Source organism: Arachis hypogaea, chromosome 19, assembly GCF_003086295.3.
Source record: "Arachis hypogaea cultivar Tifrunner chromosome 19, arahy.Tifrunner.gnm2.J5K5, whole genome shotgun sequence".
NCBI lineage: Eukaryota > Viridiplantae > Streptophyta > Magnoliopsida > Fabales > Fabaceae > Arachis > Arachis hypogaea.
The window spans coordinates 143,068,217-143,085,598 of NC_092054.1; the positions used below are offsets into that span (position 1 = coordinate 143,068,217).

General features: G+C 37.6%; 1 protein-coding gene across 1 annotated transcript; it reads right to left on the reverse strand.

The window, feature by feature from the left end:
• Window positions 1-5,806: 5,806 nt before the first annotated feature.
• LOC140182384 (serine/threonine-protein phosphatase 7 long form homolog) lies at window positions 5,807-10,461 on the reverse strand. Its single transcript, XM_072228570.1, has 3 exons — window positions 10,272-10,461; window positions 10,175-10,179; window positions 5,807-6,562 (listed from the first exon to the last, which is right to left on the reverse strand). The coding sequence occupies exons 1-3, from the start codon at window positions 10,459-10,461 to the stop codon at window positions 5,807-5,809; spliced, it is 951 nt and encodes a 316-aa protein (XP_072084671.1).
• Between the last annotated feature and the right edge of the window lie 6,921 nt (window positions 10,462-17,382).

Sequence of the window (17,382 nt, forward strand, 5' to 3'; positions counted from 1 at the left end):
TATAATCGGACGATGAATGCTTCAGATTAATGCGTCTTAAAATCTTTGTAGAATATCTAAAATATATTTTATTTAAAGGAAAAGTGCAAATAGATACATATGGGATTGTCTGAGTCTCAACTTGGTGCCTCATTAAAAAACCTTTTCAGGAAAAAGAGTGCATGCAATGATGAGATCTTTTATCTCTTCTTAACTGTAGTACCTTCTTAGGTTGCAAGCGTGCCACGACCTGGGAAGCTCTCGTCCATCGAGTTCAGACAGTCTGTAGTAGCCCTTTCCAAGTACTTCTACAACTCGGTAGGGTCCTTTCCAGTTTGCTGCCAGCTTTCCTTCTCCTGGTCGAGTTGTTCCGATATCATTTCGGATTAGGATGAGATCATTCTCTGCAAAACTTCTCGGCACTACCTTTTGATTATATCTGGAAGCCATTCGGCGCTTTAGAGCTTCTTTCCTGATCCGAGCTCTTTCCTGGAGTTCGGGTAGCAAGTCGAGCTCTTCTCTCTGAAATTGGGAGTTTGCTCCCTCATTGTAGTGAACTACTCTGGGCGATCCTTCCTCAATCTCTACTGAAATCATCGCCTCTATTCCGTATGCTAATCGGAAGGGGGATTCCTTCGTGGTGGAATGTGGCGTTGTTCGATATGCCCATAGGACCTGTGGAAGCTCTTCTGCCCAGGCTCCCTTTGCATCTTGTAATCTCCGTTTTAATCTGGCCAGTATGACTTTGTTAGCAGCTTCGGCTTGTCCGTTGGCTTGTGGATGTTCAACGGAGGTGTACTGGTACTTTATATTCAAGTCGGCTACTAGTCTTCTGAAGCCTGCATCTGTGAATTGAGTGCCATTGTCTGTGGTTATTGAATATGGAACCCCGAACCTCGTGACAATGTTTCTATATAAGAATTTTTGGCTTCTTTGAGCGGTGGCATTGGCTAGGGGCTCTGCCTCGATCCACTTTGTAAAGTAATCTACCATACTATGAGGAATTTAACTTGTCCTGATCCCTGTGGGAAGGGGCCGAGAAGATCGAGTCCCCATTTTGCAAACGGCCAAGGCGAGGTCACGCTGATGAGCTCTTCTGGCGGGGCGATGTGAAAGTTGGCATGTTTCTGACATGGTGGGTATGTCTTTACAAATTCTGTGGCTTCTTTCTGTAGAGTTGGCCAATAAAATCCTGCCCGGAGTACTTTTTTGGTGAGAGCTCGTGCTCCGAGATGATTGCCACAAATGCCGCCGTGTATTTCTTCTAGCACTTCCCTTGTGTTGGAGGTCGGCACGCATTTTAGCAAAGGTGTTGAGATTCCTCTTTTGTACATGATGTTGTTTATGATGGTGTAGTACTGTGCCTCCCTTTTTAACCTCTTTGCCTCCTTTTCTTCTGTGGGGAGCGTTCCTGTTTTGGGGTAGTTGGTTATAGGGGTCATCCATCCTTGGTCCTGACTTGTTATAGTCAGGACTTTTTCTTCTTCCGAGATTGACGGGTTCTGCAACATTTCTTGGATGAGGCTTCTATTGTTACCCCTTGGTTTGGTGCTGGCTAGTTTTGAGAGTGCATCAGCTCGGACATTTTGTTCGCGGGGTATGTGGCAGATCTTATACTCCCCGATTTGTCCGAGCTGTTCCTTGATTTTATCCAAATACTTTTTTAGGGTGGGATCTTTGGCTTGGTAGCTCCCTGTTATTTGTGATGTGACCACTTGTGAATCGCTGTAAATGTTGAGTTTTTGAGCTCCGACCTCTTTAGCCAGCTTCAAACCAGCTAGTAATGCTTTATATTCCGCCTGGTTGTTTGAGGCCGGGAACCCGAACTTAAGGGAGAGCTCAACTTGGGTTCCTTGGTTGCTTTCTATTATTACGCCTGCACCGCTTCCAGTTTTATTTGAAGAATCGTCCACATAAAGGTTCCATTCTGTGGGGGTTTCTAGGGCATTTGTGAATTCTGTGATAAAGTCGGCCAGATATTGTGATTTGATTGCCGTCCGAGCTTCATATTGGAGATCAAACTCTGACAACTCGACTGCCCATTGTAGAATTCTGCCTGCTAGATCTGTTTTCTGCAATATTCCTTTTATGGGCTGGTTAGTTCGACCTTAATGGTGTGAGCCTGGAAGTACGGACGGAGTCGTCGAGATGTTAGGATAAGAGTATAGGCAAATTTTTCTATTTTCTGGTAGTTCAGCTCGGATCCCTGTAGTGCCTTGCTAATGAAGTAGACAGGTTGTTGCCCATTTTTGTCTTCTCTGACTAGTGCCGAGGCTATTGCCCGGTTCCCTACTGCGAGATACAATATGAGCGGTTCTCCTTCTCGTGGTCGGGATAGGATAGGTGGCCGTCCTAAGAACTCCTTGAAGTCTTGGAAGGCTTGCTCACATTCTGTCGTCCATTTGAACTGTTTTCCCTTTCTTAAAGTAGCATAGAAGGGGAGGGATTTTATTCGCAGCTCCTACTAAGAATCGGGATAGGGCGGCCAATCTCCCATTGAGTTGTTGTACTTATTTGACACAGGTTAGGCTCTTCATGTTGAGTATGGCTTGACATTTGTCTGGATTTGCTTCAATTCCCCTTTGTGTGAGCATAAAACCTAAGAATTTGCCTGCTTCTACTGCGAAGGTGCATTTTGCGGGATTGAGTCGCATGTTGTGCTTCCTTATGGTGTCAAATACTTGAGCCAGGTCGGATAATAATGTATCTTCGCTTTGTGTCTTTATCAACATGTCGTCCACATAAACTTCCATGATTTTTCCGATGTGATCTGAGAAGACTTTATTCATTAGCCTTTAATAAGTAGCTCCTGCGTTCTTGAGACCGAAAGGCATCACGATGTGGCAGTAGTTTGCCTTTGGTGTTAAGAATGAGGTCTTTTCCTGATCTGGTGGATACATGGGGATTTGGTTGTATCCCGAGTATGCGTCCATAAACGAAAGGTATTTGTATTCGGAGGAAGCATCTACCAGAGTGTCAATGCTTGGGAGTGGGTATGGATCTTTTGGGCAGGCTTTGTTGAGATCGGTGTAATCGGTGCACATTCGCCACTTCCCGTTTGATTTTTTCACCAAGACGACGTTGGCTAGCCATAGTGGGTACTTGACTTCTCTTATAAATCCTGCCTCCAGTAGTGCTTGTACTTGTTCTTCCATAGCTTTGGATCATTCTGGCCCGAGTTTCCTTCGTCTCTGCTGCACCGGTCGAGATCCTGGGTAGACCGCCAACTTGTGGCATATTAGCTTAGGGTCTATGCCTGGCATGTCCGCGGCTTTCCATGCGAAGAGATTGACATTATCTCGTAAGAATTGTATCAGTAATTCTTTTGAGTCTCCTCTGAGGATCGTGCCAATATTGGTCGTTTTGTCCGAGGTGTCTCCGATTTGAATCTTCTCTATCTCGCCTTCTGGTTGTGGACGGAGTTCTTCTCGTCGCTGGACTCCGCCCAGTTCGATTGTATGAAACTCTTTTCCCCTGCCTCTAAGGTTTAGACTTTCGTTATAACAGCGGCGTGCCATCTTTTGATCTACTTTTATTGTGGCTATCCCCTCTGTGGTTGGGAATTTTATGCATAGATGTGGAGTTGAGACTATTGCGCCGAGTTGATTAAGTGTTGTCCGACCTATTAGATCATTGTAGGCTGAACTTACGTCGACCACAATGTAGTCTATCTTGAGGGTCCGAGATTGGCTCCCTTTTCCGAAGGTTGTGTGTAGCGATATGTATCCCAGTGGTTGTACTGGGGTATCTTCTAATCCGAACAGACTGTTCGGGTATGCTCTAAGCTCCTTTTCGTCTAAGCCGAGTTTGTCGAAGGCTGTTTTGAATAAGATGTCGGCAGAACTCCCTTGGTCCACTAATGTGCAATGCAGATTGGCGTTTGCCAGTATGACAGTAATGACTATGGGATCATCGTGTCCCGAGATGATGCCGGATGCGTCCTCTTTAGTGAATGTTATCGCAGGGATGTCGGGTGCTTCCTCCTTTCCCTCGACCTGATATACTTCTTTGAGATATCTTTTTTGAGATGATTTGGAGATCCCTCCTCCTGCAAATCCACCGTGTATCATGTGGACGTGTCTTTCTGGTGTCCGAGGTGATCGTTCAGTTCGTCCGTCATCCTCGTCCCTTCGTCTTTTTCTCTGGTCATCATCTCGGGTAGCCAGAAATCGATCTATTCTTCCTTCTCTCACCAATTTTTCTATGATATTCTTTAAGTCGAAGCACTCGTTGGTGGAGTGCCCTCGAACTCTATGGTATTCACAATACTCCTTCTGGTTTTCCCCTCCTCTTTTGCCTTTGAGTGGTCGCGCCGAGGGGATTTTCTCTGTATGGCAGACTTCTTTGTACACGTCGACCAGGGATGCCCTGAGAGGAGTGTAATTATGGTACTTTTTTATTTTCTCCCCCTGTCGATCTTCTTTCTTTTTGGATTCCTTGTCTTTATCTCGGTAGGGGTTCCCAGATTTTGAGGTTTCTCCCAACCGAGCGTTTTCTTCCATGTTGATGTATTTTTCTGCTCGCTCCTGTACTTCGTCTAATGAGGTAGGGTACTTCTTTGATATAGATTGGCTAAATGGTCCCTCTCGTAGGCCATTGATGAGTCCCATTATGGCGGCCTCTATTGGTAAGCTTTGTATGTCCATGCATGTTTTGTTGAATCTTTCCATGTAGTTGCGGAGGCTCTCCCGATCTCCTTGCTTGATCCCCAGTAGACTGGGGGCGTGCTTGGTTTTATCTTTCTGGATGGAGAATCTGGCCAAGAACTTTTTGGCCAGGTCGTCGAAGTTTGAGATGGACTTTGGAGGTAAGTTGTCGAACCATCGGATTGCTGTCTTCGTGAGAGTTGTTGGAAAAGCTTTGCAGCGAACGGCGTCTCAGGCGTCGGTAAGGTACATTCTGCTTTTGAAATTGCTGAGATGGTGGTTGGGATCTGTGGTACCGTCATATAAAGTCATATCTGGGAGTTTGAAGTCCTTTGGGATTTTGGTTTTCACGATCTCCCTGGTGAATGGATCCTGTTCTTTACGTGAGCTTTCCTCAGGAGTGATCCGATGGGCCTTCGATTTGAGATCGGCTTCTAATTGCTGTAATTTTTCTTCCAATTCCCGACGTCGCCGTACCTCTCTTTGTAGATCCTTTCTGATTTCTCGTTGTTGTTGGGTTTCTTTTTCAAGTTGCTTCAACCGATCTTGAAGTGCTTCTATTGCTCCCGGATTTGCTGGATTTTTGTCTCCGTTGGATTCCGGGGTGTCTTTTAGTGGGGTGTCCGCATTTTTGTGCGGTATTCTGTTTTCTAGATCTGAATCGTGATCGTTGTCATGGTCGTCCGCCATGGTGTTGGGATGACTTCCAGGTCCCCGGCAACGGCGCCAATATTCCGAGGGTTACCTGAAACTAGAGGTCGATCTCGGACGAGATCTTCTGCACTGGTCGGAGCCGACGTGTCCGGTCGGTGGATGACGGCCGGAGCAGGTGCGTCCGACGTGTTGGATCGACTGCACTGCTGATCCTTCGTCACCGGAGGGTGGGGGGGTACCTGCAAAAGACTCCGATGCTTAAGTTAGTATGGGTATAAAGCAGGTTTTATGTAGAATCAGAGTATGAGTTATACCTAGGTGCTCCAGTGTATTTATAGTAGTTGTAGAGTGACTTTTTTAGATAAGATAAGTTAGTTATCTTATCTTATCTTTATCTTTGAGTTGAGGTCAGCTTATCTTCAAGGGAACCGCCTTTATCTCTATAGGCTTGGATTGCCTTTGGACGTGGGTCGTGTTCCTCTATTTGGGCCCTTTACTGGCCTTTTCTGTTGTTTTGATCGATCTCTTTAAGAAGAGATCGGGTAGGCAGACCTAAAGAGGTCGGTTGTCATGTCGTTAAAACATCCTGGGTCGGATAGCTCGACCCAGGGTATGAACAGTAGGCGGATCCAAGCCCAACCGAGCAGAAGTGTTAGCGGACCATCAGTTTCCTTATAGTCAAAATGTGATGCCCTGCATAATGCCCTGTACAGGTGTGCTAGGCGTGCCGATCCCAAACTGTACTGTCCGATACTAGCAAAATCACGGAGCAGAGGCAGAAACTTCCAATGTACAGATGCCCCAGACTTGTCTCCAAATAATATCGTACCGATCAACAACATAATGTGGCACTTCACATACCTCTGTATACTATTTTCATCAGTCAACTGTAACCGTTCTTTTAAATCCCGGAGCCACATCAGTTTTATGTAGCTTCCTCTACAGTCCGACTTTCTCGGTGCAACTCCAAATTGGTGCAGACACTCCGCCTCTAAGGCTTCAAAACTACTTAGAGTCATTCCTGTGACTGGAAGACCGTCCGTCAGAAGACCGAGAATTATAGCCACGTTTTCCAGTGTCACGGCACATTCACCAACCGGAAGGTGAAAGGTATGCGTGTCTGGGTGCCACCTTTCGACTAGAGCATTTACTAGTGATTTCTGACATTGGACTACTCCAATTTGGGCCACATGGTAAAAATCAGTAGATCGTAAATGCTCCTCCACCCTCTCATTATAATGACCTGGAGAGACAGGGTGATCAGATGTCAACATTCGTAAACTCTACAAAAGTATAACAAATTATTAGTCAAATCAATAACAATTACTAATTTACTACTGAAATATAATAATTGTCTAACTAAAGCAACTAATATATTAATCTCATGCTAAACTTTTCGTTGATTACCAAATTCAGTATTTACCATGTTAACCTACCAATCAATTAACTGTCATTTTTGAAAAAATTTTACAATTAACTAAACAAGAAATATTAATTGAAATTCCACAATTATCATAGATAATTTTAAAAAATCTAATTAAAACAAATAATTTCTAAAATTATTACAAAAAATTCTAAACAAGTAATTCTTAATACTAATCTATTATATTGGAAAAAATTCTAAACAAAAATTAATTACATTTAAACTTACATATTTCTAATTATTATTTAAACATATATTCCTAAATTTCTAAAATTAATTATAACAGTTAACTACTTAATTATAATTTCTAATATTATTACAAAAAAATCTAAACAAGTATTTTTTTTATTACTAATCTATTATATTACAAAAAAATCTAAACAAGAATTAACTACATTTAAACATAGATATTTCTAACTATTATTTAAGGTGAATTCTATCGTACCCTCTCTAAAATAAAGGATAAATTACTCCTTGTAATATATATATATATATATATATAAAATATTGAAAGTGATTCACCAGATGAGTTTTATGACGTGGAAGAGATTTTTACGAATGCAATTGATGCACTTGAAGGTAGAGGAGAGCTTATGGTCCGTGATGATAGAAGTCATAAAGACATTTGAAAAGATTCTTTAGATCCTCAAGTCATAAACACAGTTAAAGACATTGTTGTTGATGATGTCAAATACAAGTTTCAAGGGATGGTAGATTCGGATCCTCATAAGATTAAAGACATTGTTGTCGATGAGGTGGAGATCAATAGGATTTGCAAGATGATGTGACAATTATACACAAGAATTTAATCACTTTCATGGGACAAAAGTTTTGTGGATAGTGAACTCCGAGGATGTTATCACCATACAGAAGAGGGTGGAGGAGACACAGTGGGTATACGCTGAGGTTGGGAAGGAGTTGTGCCTATGTAGCAGAGATTTTCCGTATCTTGGTAGCACAAATTTTACCACGTGTAATGAGCTGAATACGTACTTGCACCTTGTTAATGGGTTTGTGAGTTCACCAGCGGTGACAGCCACCACCACCACCATAGACTAGTGGTGCTAAACTAAATTTAAATAATCACAAGAGATAGAAAGAAAAATAGAGAACATATACCTAATTATTATGGTTAACATTCAACTTAATTATAATTATAGGCACTATATATATCACAGAGGGTAATTTACCCTTTATTTTAGAGAGGACATGGTAGCATTCACCATTATTTAAACATATATTCCTAAATTTCTAAAGTTAATTATAACAACTAACTACTTAATTATAATTTCTAAAACTATTGCAAAAAATTCTAAACAAGTATTTTTTATTACTAATCTATTATATTACAAAAAATTCTAAACAAGAATCAACTACATTTAACTATTATTTAAACATATATTTCTAAATTTCTATCAATAAAAATAATAAAACAGTCACATATATCTTTTTCAGTTCAACTTCTAACAACAATAATTATAATTAAATTTCTAAAAATAATAATTATAATTTTGAAATATAAAAAAAATTTAACAAATAAACTTACATAATCAAAATAGCTGAGATATTTTACAATGTGAAGTTTAGGACGATTAATATCTCTAAATTTTTGTTTCTTTGAAATTTTAATTTTTTTTAGTGAAGTAGATGAAGCAGAGAACATTCTAGGAGGAAGAAGATGAAGGAATGGATGCTGGGTGGGGATGAAGGAAAAAGTGACTCGGAGGGTGGGTGTGCATGCAGTGAAGGGGTGTGTTGGGTTAAAGGGACACCGTTTGTGGGGAGCAACACGCATGCGACACGTGATTAGGGAGGAACAACTCGTACCGTCCGTTTTGTCAAGAGAAACTCAGATCGTTCGATTAGTCATCTCCAAATCGCACCGTCCGATTACTCCATCGCTGACACCACACGCAGGTAAAGCATGCCTATTCTCCATAACGGGGTCCTATCCCATTCTAATCTCCATAATAAAATTAAAAAGTGGCGAACATTGTTATTTTTAGGTTTAATTACTCTGTTGGTCCCTATAGTTTTACAAAATTTTTAATTAGGTTCCTATGCTTTTTTTTTAATTGAGTCCTTGCACTAATTTTTTTTTAATTGGGTCTCTACACTTTTTTTTCTTTTATTTGTGTTCTTGCACCAATTTTTTTTAGTTGGATCCCTATAAAATTAAGCCAATTACTGTTAAAAAGGACCTAATTGAAAAAAAATTTGGTGCAGGGACTCAATTAAAAAAAAATATAAGGATCTAATTAAAATTTTCAAAAAATTATAAGGACTAACAAAATAATTACACCTTATTTTTATAAGATTCGTCATATACACCAGCAAATTTTTAGTTAGTTTTATACGTAGAGTTCGTCACATTTCCGACAAACTTCCATTTCAGATAAAATTAAAACTCCTCTTTCGCAGAGAAAAATAAAGACAATACAAAAAACCTTCTTCTTCATTCAAAAGTATATCAATATCTTAAGTCTTCACAAAAAAGTAGTTCTTTTTTATGATGGTGGTAGCTATAAATTTTAACTCCGATCCATCCTTTCTTTTATCTACAATAAAAACAATTATTTTCTTATGGTCATTAAAATAAAATAAAATTATATATATATGCACCACCTATTAATATTAAAGTAATAAATAAAAAATAAAAAATTTATGTTTTATGACACACACATATATATAAAAACAATTTGAAGAAATTTAATTCTATCTCGAAATAAAGTTTGTCGAAAGTGTGACCAACTCTATATAAAACTAGAAGTTTGTTAGTGGTACGGCAAACTCATCTTAAATACCACAAAAAAATTGTATTTAAAAAATTAAAGTTTAATTAATTTTCTTCGAGAAATAAAGTTTTTTTTTAAATTTATAATAAAAAATCCATAAAAAATAATTGGGATATGAACAACTAATGAAAAGACTTTGATTCCAAAAGAAAAAAAAATTTCTAAAATTATAATTTATTTTTAAATAAATTATAATTTTAATATGTGTATGATGAAATTGAATTTTAAAATCAACTAGTGTATGTGTTTCGCACTCTGTACTAGATAATACATAAAATTATATAAAAAATTTTATTAAAAAATTAAATAAAAAATATATAATAATATTATTATAAATATTTTATAAAGTTATAATTAAAATCAAACTTTTAGGATTTTTAATATTAAAATATTAAAATAATTAGTATTTGTCTTAATTAATTTGAATTTGTTGAGTGATCATCTCACTCGTTCACTTAAACAACTATTAAGAGTTAGAATTTCGTCTTGTGTGTAGCAATCCATTGGCTAGCGGTAAACCCTTAATAAATAGAGCACCAATACGTGGTTAGACTTGGTAGGAGTACCCGAATACACAGGTACCTGATTCGTCCATACCCGGTTGGAGAGCGTAATAACTTGACCTGAGTCGGGGCAGATTTTGCTCAGGACAGGGCATGGTCAAATTTAGGGTATACCCGCCCTGGATATATACATATAAATACTTCAGATTTAGTGATTTAAAGTTTCAGTCCATACTCTATAGCCATGCAAGAGAAACCCAGTCATCCTCACCTAAAGTCTTTTTCTTCTCTGCTTCTTCACAAAAAACCTCATAACTCCCGTCATCGTCATGGCTGAGCGATGCTACCCCTTCACAGCTCATATCGTTATCGCTGTTTATCCCGTTACAGTCGCTGTTGAACCCTTGCCACTTTTCTCCTGCCGAGTCCCTTTTCTCTAGGTAAATTCCTCTCTCTCTCATTGTGAGTCTGTTAACTTCTTTTCTTCTTCTTCTACAGACTCATCATTTAGTCGCCGTCGTTATGAGCCCGGGCATTGCCATTGTAGTTTCATCTGAGTCTGTTACTTAATAAAATAAAATTATTATTCAAGTTGGACCAATTAGAAATAGCATGCATGAAATTATTTTTGCATGTAATTTCTAAATTTTCTCATCCAAATTTGATCTATGTGATTGAGTATTTTAGTATGGCAATCATCGTGGTTCGACACTAATGTGATAAAAGCTATAGTAATTTCATAATTAATATATGGCAGACCAAATTATTAAAGTAATAAGGAAAATAATATTCAAATATGCGCATAAAATTTATAAGATGTAATTATCTCAGGAAAATATATATGTATAGCCCAAGTGGAAGATTGTTAGAAAATTATTATTTCTTAATATATTTATGGTCAATACATATATTAATTATAATCGTAAATTAAATAATTTCACATTAAATGACTTATATAACGGTGATCTCATTTATTGTTATAAATATTGAATTAAATAAGTCATTATTACTTTTGATTTGGATAAATGAGATTAAAACCATAGATTTGTATTAATTGAAATGAGATTATTATTATTAATGCCATATAAATATTAAAAGATGTTTGCTTCGGTACAATGATAAATTCATACGAATCGATACATTTAAAATATGAACAAGTAATAACAAGCCACGTGAAATTTATTTTCCACATCAGCATTTAATTTTTTTTAAATATATATTATATCACCACTTTTACTAATACACCTCTTTAATTAAATAAAAATAAAAATATATTTTTTTATTTAATTTTATAAAAAGTCTTAAACATCCTTACTTTATTTGATTAGACAAAAATACCCTTTTAAATTAATCAAATTTTAGAATTCAATTAATCCTAATTTTATAGTTTCAAATAATTTAAACAACAAAACAAAAACATATAAAAAAACAAAAAATCAATCGTTCTTCGTCTTCTCCAATTCCCCTAATCATTCGTGCCTCCTCTGAAGCAAAGCAAAACATATAAAAAAACAAAAAAAAATCAATCGTTCTTCGTCTTCTCCAATTTCCTTAATCATTCGTGCCCCCTCTGAAGCAAAGCAATGAAAGTCCCAAACCAAAACGGCAAAACTCGAGCCCTAGGTTCTTTGCCGTCGCCATTCCCAGGCGCTCAACGCTTCCTGTTCTTCCTCTTCCCCCTGTTCGGAACCCAGGTAGCTTGACACGTCGTCGCCATCCTCGCTGGCTTCTCTGTCTGTGGCATGGAGCAGCTCGCCGTTGGGTCACCGCTTGCCGTCGTCTCCGCTCTCGCCGTCATCTCGTCGGTTGCCACCGTGTCTCCGTCGAAAGTTAGTAGCCCTGCTTTTAATTTTGCTTTGGTTGCTGAATGCTTGGTTTTTCTTCTTCCTTTTAAGTTCTAAAATTTTTATTCAAATGTTGTTGTAATGTTTATTGCTGTGTTGTAATTGTTGGGTTGTTGAATGATTATTTAATTTTCATCATCGTCATTATCAACAATGTCACTTCTTAGATTTATTGGATGACTATTTGATTTCTTCAATTTCCTGTTGTTGCTTCTTCTGTCATCCTGAAAATTGTAAAAGACCGTACCCACAGAAAATCACAAATCTAAATATCTAATAACCTGTTTTTTGGATAATTCATGAGATGGTTTATAATCAATTAATTAATCTATTTCGGCATAGCCATCAAAGATAATTAATCTTCCATAAGCCAAAATTCACTAACAAAAAGATTACATGATCAACACTACCAAAAAAATCCACCCACCACACATATAGCACCTAAAATATCACCCACTCATGCCAAAAAATCACACTCTCATGCACACATAACCTACATGAATCTCATAGGCACAATAAACCACCCCTTCTAATACCTACCTTTGCTTATAGACATATAGTTATGAAACAGAATGAAACATAAAAAAAAATATAAACTTTTTATGATGAGGTCGGAGAAAGTTGCAAGCTTTACTTACAGTTCTGCAGGGGTGACATCTGTGAGAGCTAATCTAGCACTCTTGATCTTCTCCTTGAGGAAGAAAGAAGCTTGCTTTTGAATTCATGGAACGAAGGGGTACCCATTTTGCTGTTGCTGTACAAAATGGAAATATGTAAAATCCAAAGTTCTTACTTTTAGAGAACGGAAAAATGAGTAAAGATTTAAATGGGACTTAAGAGCTGAGATCACAAGTCACAACTAATCCTATCGGATTATTAAAACAAACCAAAACCATAATCCTATTTCTTTTTTTTAATTTATTGAAGTGAAATTGGGAGGCTTCATGATCTATGAAGAAGAACAATTCAACTTTAAAGAGTAGGTTGAAGTAAAGATGACAGATGTGAAATGGGACAATGGATTTTGGAATAGAGAATTTTATAATTTGCATATAAAATTTAGAAATTTTTTTTGTTTAGTTTAAATTGCCGTTTTTAGAGGACAATTTTAATTTTTTAATTTAATTTTTTATTATTTTTTAAAATATTTTTGACATTGTAAATGTTCATTAACATAGGCACATAGCATTTTATGGAGTCAACCTTTATGAAGTTAATACTTTAATTGGACTACTGGATGTCTTTTTTGAACTTTGAAATTAGTTATTTATATTTTATTTTTATTATACATATACAAATAAAATTATGACCTATGATTATTGATTATTCTATAAGTAGTATCTTTCTCACTCCTTCTAGACATAAGACTATGCTATAAGAGCATGTTATGTTATGGGTGAGGTTGAGCCTAACATTATGGACGACTATGTCAATGATGTTCTGCCATTGGATCACAGCTAATCTAAGAGTTTCAGTAACCTTATTGAACGAAAAGAAAATTAGATTAGATATTACTAATAACTATAGCAATTCTCAGCCTATATAAATCAACTAAAAAATGTTAGGTTAAAACTTAATAGGTCTCAATTTGATTTGAAACTAACTTTAAAACAAATTAAACTAATTCGGCTAACTAGCAAGAGAAAAAAAGTGATAGTATGGAAAGAAAAATGAGATAAATAAAAATATTTAACCTTTTTTCAATTTTTAAAAAATGGAAAGATGTAGGTGGTAAATATTTAAAAAATCTTTCTGTATGGACAAAAAAAAGAGTTAATTAGATGCTATCATAGTTAATTTGAACTACCATATCCATAGTGTCTAGCCAATTAGAATAAGAAGAAAGAAAATATCATGCCAACAATACATATACTTGGTTTTAAACAAGCAATAATCAATCCCACTTAGCTTACATAAAAATGAGATGTTTAACATAATAGTTGAGTCATATAAAGATGATGTTTTTAGATAATAAGTCATATCATATTTATTTGAATCCGTTGTATTCTTGTTTTCAAAAGAAAAACCATAGAAAGTTAATAAGTCAGAGAATTTTTTTCTGTAACTCTTGATTGTCATATAAATAACATTTTTATGCACTAATAGCTCTTAGGTTTCATAGAATTTGATTGACCAATAATTTTAATCATAAAAAATTGAGTTCATTTTGCCTATTTCATTCTCCTAGCATTTTTTTAGTACCTAACATTTTAAAATTTTAAGTTCAGTCATGGAGAATGATGGCAAAGAGTCGTATAAGGATGGTGATCAATCTGAGGATTTAAGTGTTGAGTATGAGTGCAGTTATGATGAAAGTGATGATATGGTGAATGTAACTATAGATGAAGCAGAGGAAGATATAATTAATGTTGATGGTTTTGAAAAGTTGATAACTGATTTGACCATTGAAGACATATGGAGACTGGTGTTTGATACAGAATCTCAAGTTTGTGAATTTTATGCCAAATATGCCAAGTGCTATGGATTTATGTCCCGAAAAGACTTGAAGACGGTGGATGCTAATGGCAATATTAATACAAGACAATTGGTTTGCAATAAAGCAGGAGAAAGACATTAGAAGCACCTTAAAAGGGACAATCGGCAAAGGGAGCTTAGGACAATGAATTTCAGACTTGTCTTAATGCCTATTTTGGTCCTGAAGTAAGTTGAATCAGGGATGCAGTGTCTCTGCTATATTGATAGCACTCAAAAAAGAGCTTGATAATTTATATGCCTCTATGAAAAATGGCGTCAAGGAGATTCCAACAACTGTGACTATTGAAAAATAACTTTTCATTGGACGATTGTTGTTTGCATTTCAGAACCATTCGAAGCATATACCCTTGATACTTGGTTCTCCCAAATTTTGGATCAGTGGGAATGCATCTGGTGTTGGGAAAGTCCTTTCTCTGGTGAAACATTCTAGATTTGGATTCGAGCCTTCAGGCTCTGATAGTCTAGGAAGACAAACAAGCCTTAGCTCTAAAAGGCAAACTTCATTTGCTGCAGCTGCCTTGCTTGGAGCAAGAGAAGGTACCACCCATAAATTAGAAGAACTCAATAGAACTATAGGGATCTTTGCATTAGAGCTTATAACTTATGGATATTATGGCTATCTGATGAACTTTCTGCCATTGTCTCACGAGATCTCAAACAGGATGATGCTTTATCTTTGAGTACACCCTGGAGGGTAAGCACATTTGCTTTTATAATTTGATGTGTGTAGATGAGTTTATTTATTACGAGTTTGTAGATTTACTTTATTTCTAGTTAATACTGAGACAATTTGAATTGAAATGTTTTTAAAATAAGTACTAGATCTCAATTATCATCTCCTTTGCAGTTATATATAAATAGATCTCCTGGAGTAATAGATCCAAGAAGCTTGCTTAATTTTTGTTTGCTTGAACAGGGCTGGGAGGATACCATAGTTAAGCAAGATTAGTCTTATGAGAACCAATCAGATATGAGAAGAAGAAGAAGAAGAAGAAGAAGGCTATTGCTATTTTTTAAGGCCTTCAGGCATATCTATCTAGAGTGGAAGCATGTTATGACATTTATTTTTTTTCTTTTTGTGGTGATTATTCTTTATGTGAGAACTAGCTCAGGAACACAATCATTTAATATATTATTCTTTATTATTAAAGTTTAAGGGACAGAACATCTTTATTATAGATTCTCCTAACTTCAATTAATTTAAAAGCTGCACTCAAATTATAGATTCTTCTAATATATTATTCTTTATTATATTTGGTTCAAAGGCAGTGTTCATACCCTGGGTCGAGCTATGCGACCCGGGCCGATTGAAGACAAGAGCGACTGACCTCTTCAGGTTGGGTCGCCCCCGATCTCTCCTTAAAAAGTTCGGCCAAATTACCATAGAGGCCCAAGCAGGCCCAAATGAAGGAGCGCAGCCCATTCTAAAGGCAGCAAAGCCTAGAAAGATAAGGCGGTTCCCCTAAAAGATAAGATAAGATAACTAACTTATCTTAAAGGACACCCCACACTACTATAAATATACTGGAGCACCCAGGTATAACTCACACTCTGATTCTACACAAAAATACCTGCTCAAATCCCATGCTAACTTAAGCATCAGAGTCTCTTGCAGGTACCACCACCCTCCGGTGATCAAGCATCAGCGGCACCAGCTCCAACAAGTCGGACACGACTGTTTCGGCCACCACAGCAGATCTCCTCCGAGATCGACCTTCAGTTTCAGGTAACCCTCGGAACATTGGCGCCGTTGCCGAGAAACCTGGAAGTCATCCCTTCATCATGGCGAACAACTTTGACAACAATCACAACTCCGATTTGGAAGAAAGAACCCCGCTTAAAAATATGGATGCCACATCAAAGGATGTACCTCAAATCAAGGGGGACAATCAATCTCTAAACACCGAAATCTTAGATGCCTCCGTGAACAGTAGAATCACCTCAAACAGCTGGAACAAGAGGCCGAACATCAGCGCAAGGTCGAGAGAGACCTCCGAAGAGAAGCGAGATGTCGCTGAGAGCTAGAGAACAAGCTCGCAAAGCTCGAGGCCGATCTCAAAACCAAAACTGCTCATTCCAACCATGAAGATAGCTCCCACAAGGATCAAGATCCATTCACTAAAGAGATCATGAAAACTAAAGTTCCAAAGGACTTCAAAGCTCCTGACATGACCCCATATGATGGTACCTCTGATCCAAGCCATCATCTCAGCAATTTCAGAAGCAGGATGTATCTCACAGACGCCTCAGATGCAATTCGATGCAAAGCTTTTCCGACTACCCTGACAAAAATAGCAATAAAGTGGTTCCGACAGCCTGCTGAGAAGCCTCGAAAGTACCACAGCTACACTCCGCTCAGAGTGTCCCTTGTGGATGTATACAGAGAGATATGTAACACTGAAAAGATCCCACCCCCTCGTTCGATTAAACATAAAAGAGGAGGAGAAAATCGGACACATTATTACAAATATCACCGAATCATGGACATTCCACCAATGAATGCTTTGATCTAAAGAATGTCATTGAAAAACTAGCACGAGAAGGGAGACTAGATCGGTTTTTGGCTAATAAAGCAGACGAGCCAAGGAAAAGAAGAAGGGATGAAGAGATCGAACGAGTTGAACGTCCCAATCGCACCCCTAAAAGGCATGTCCACATGATCAATGGAGGATTCGCAGGAGGAGGGATCTCTAAGTCGTCACGCAAAAGACACCTTAAGGAGGTGTATCATGTTGGAGAAGGAGACAGGTTGGTCGACCTCTCCAATATCACCTTCACACAAGAAGATGCTGCGGGTATCATCCCAGGGCATGATGACCCCATGGTCATTACCATAATACTCACCAATGCCAACCTCCATAGAACATTAATCGACCAGGGAAGTTCCGCGGACATCTTATTCAAATCCGTCTTCGACAAGCTTGACTTACAAGAAAAAGAGCTCAGAGCGTATCCGAATAGCTTGTTCGGACTTGGAGACACCCCGATTCAACCACTAGGATACATCTCCTTGCATACAACCTTTGGGAAAAGAACTCGGTC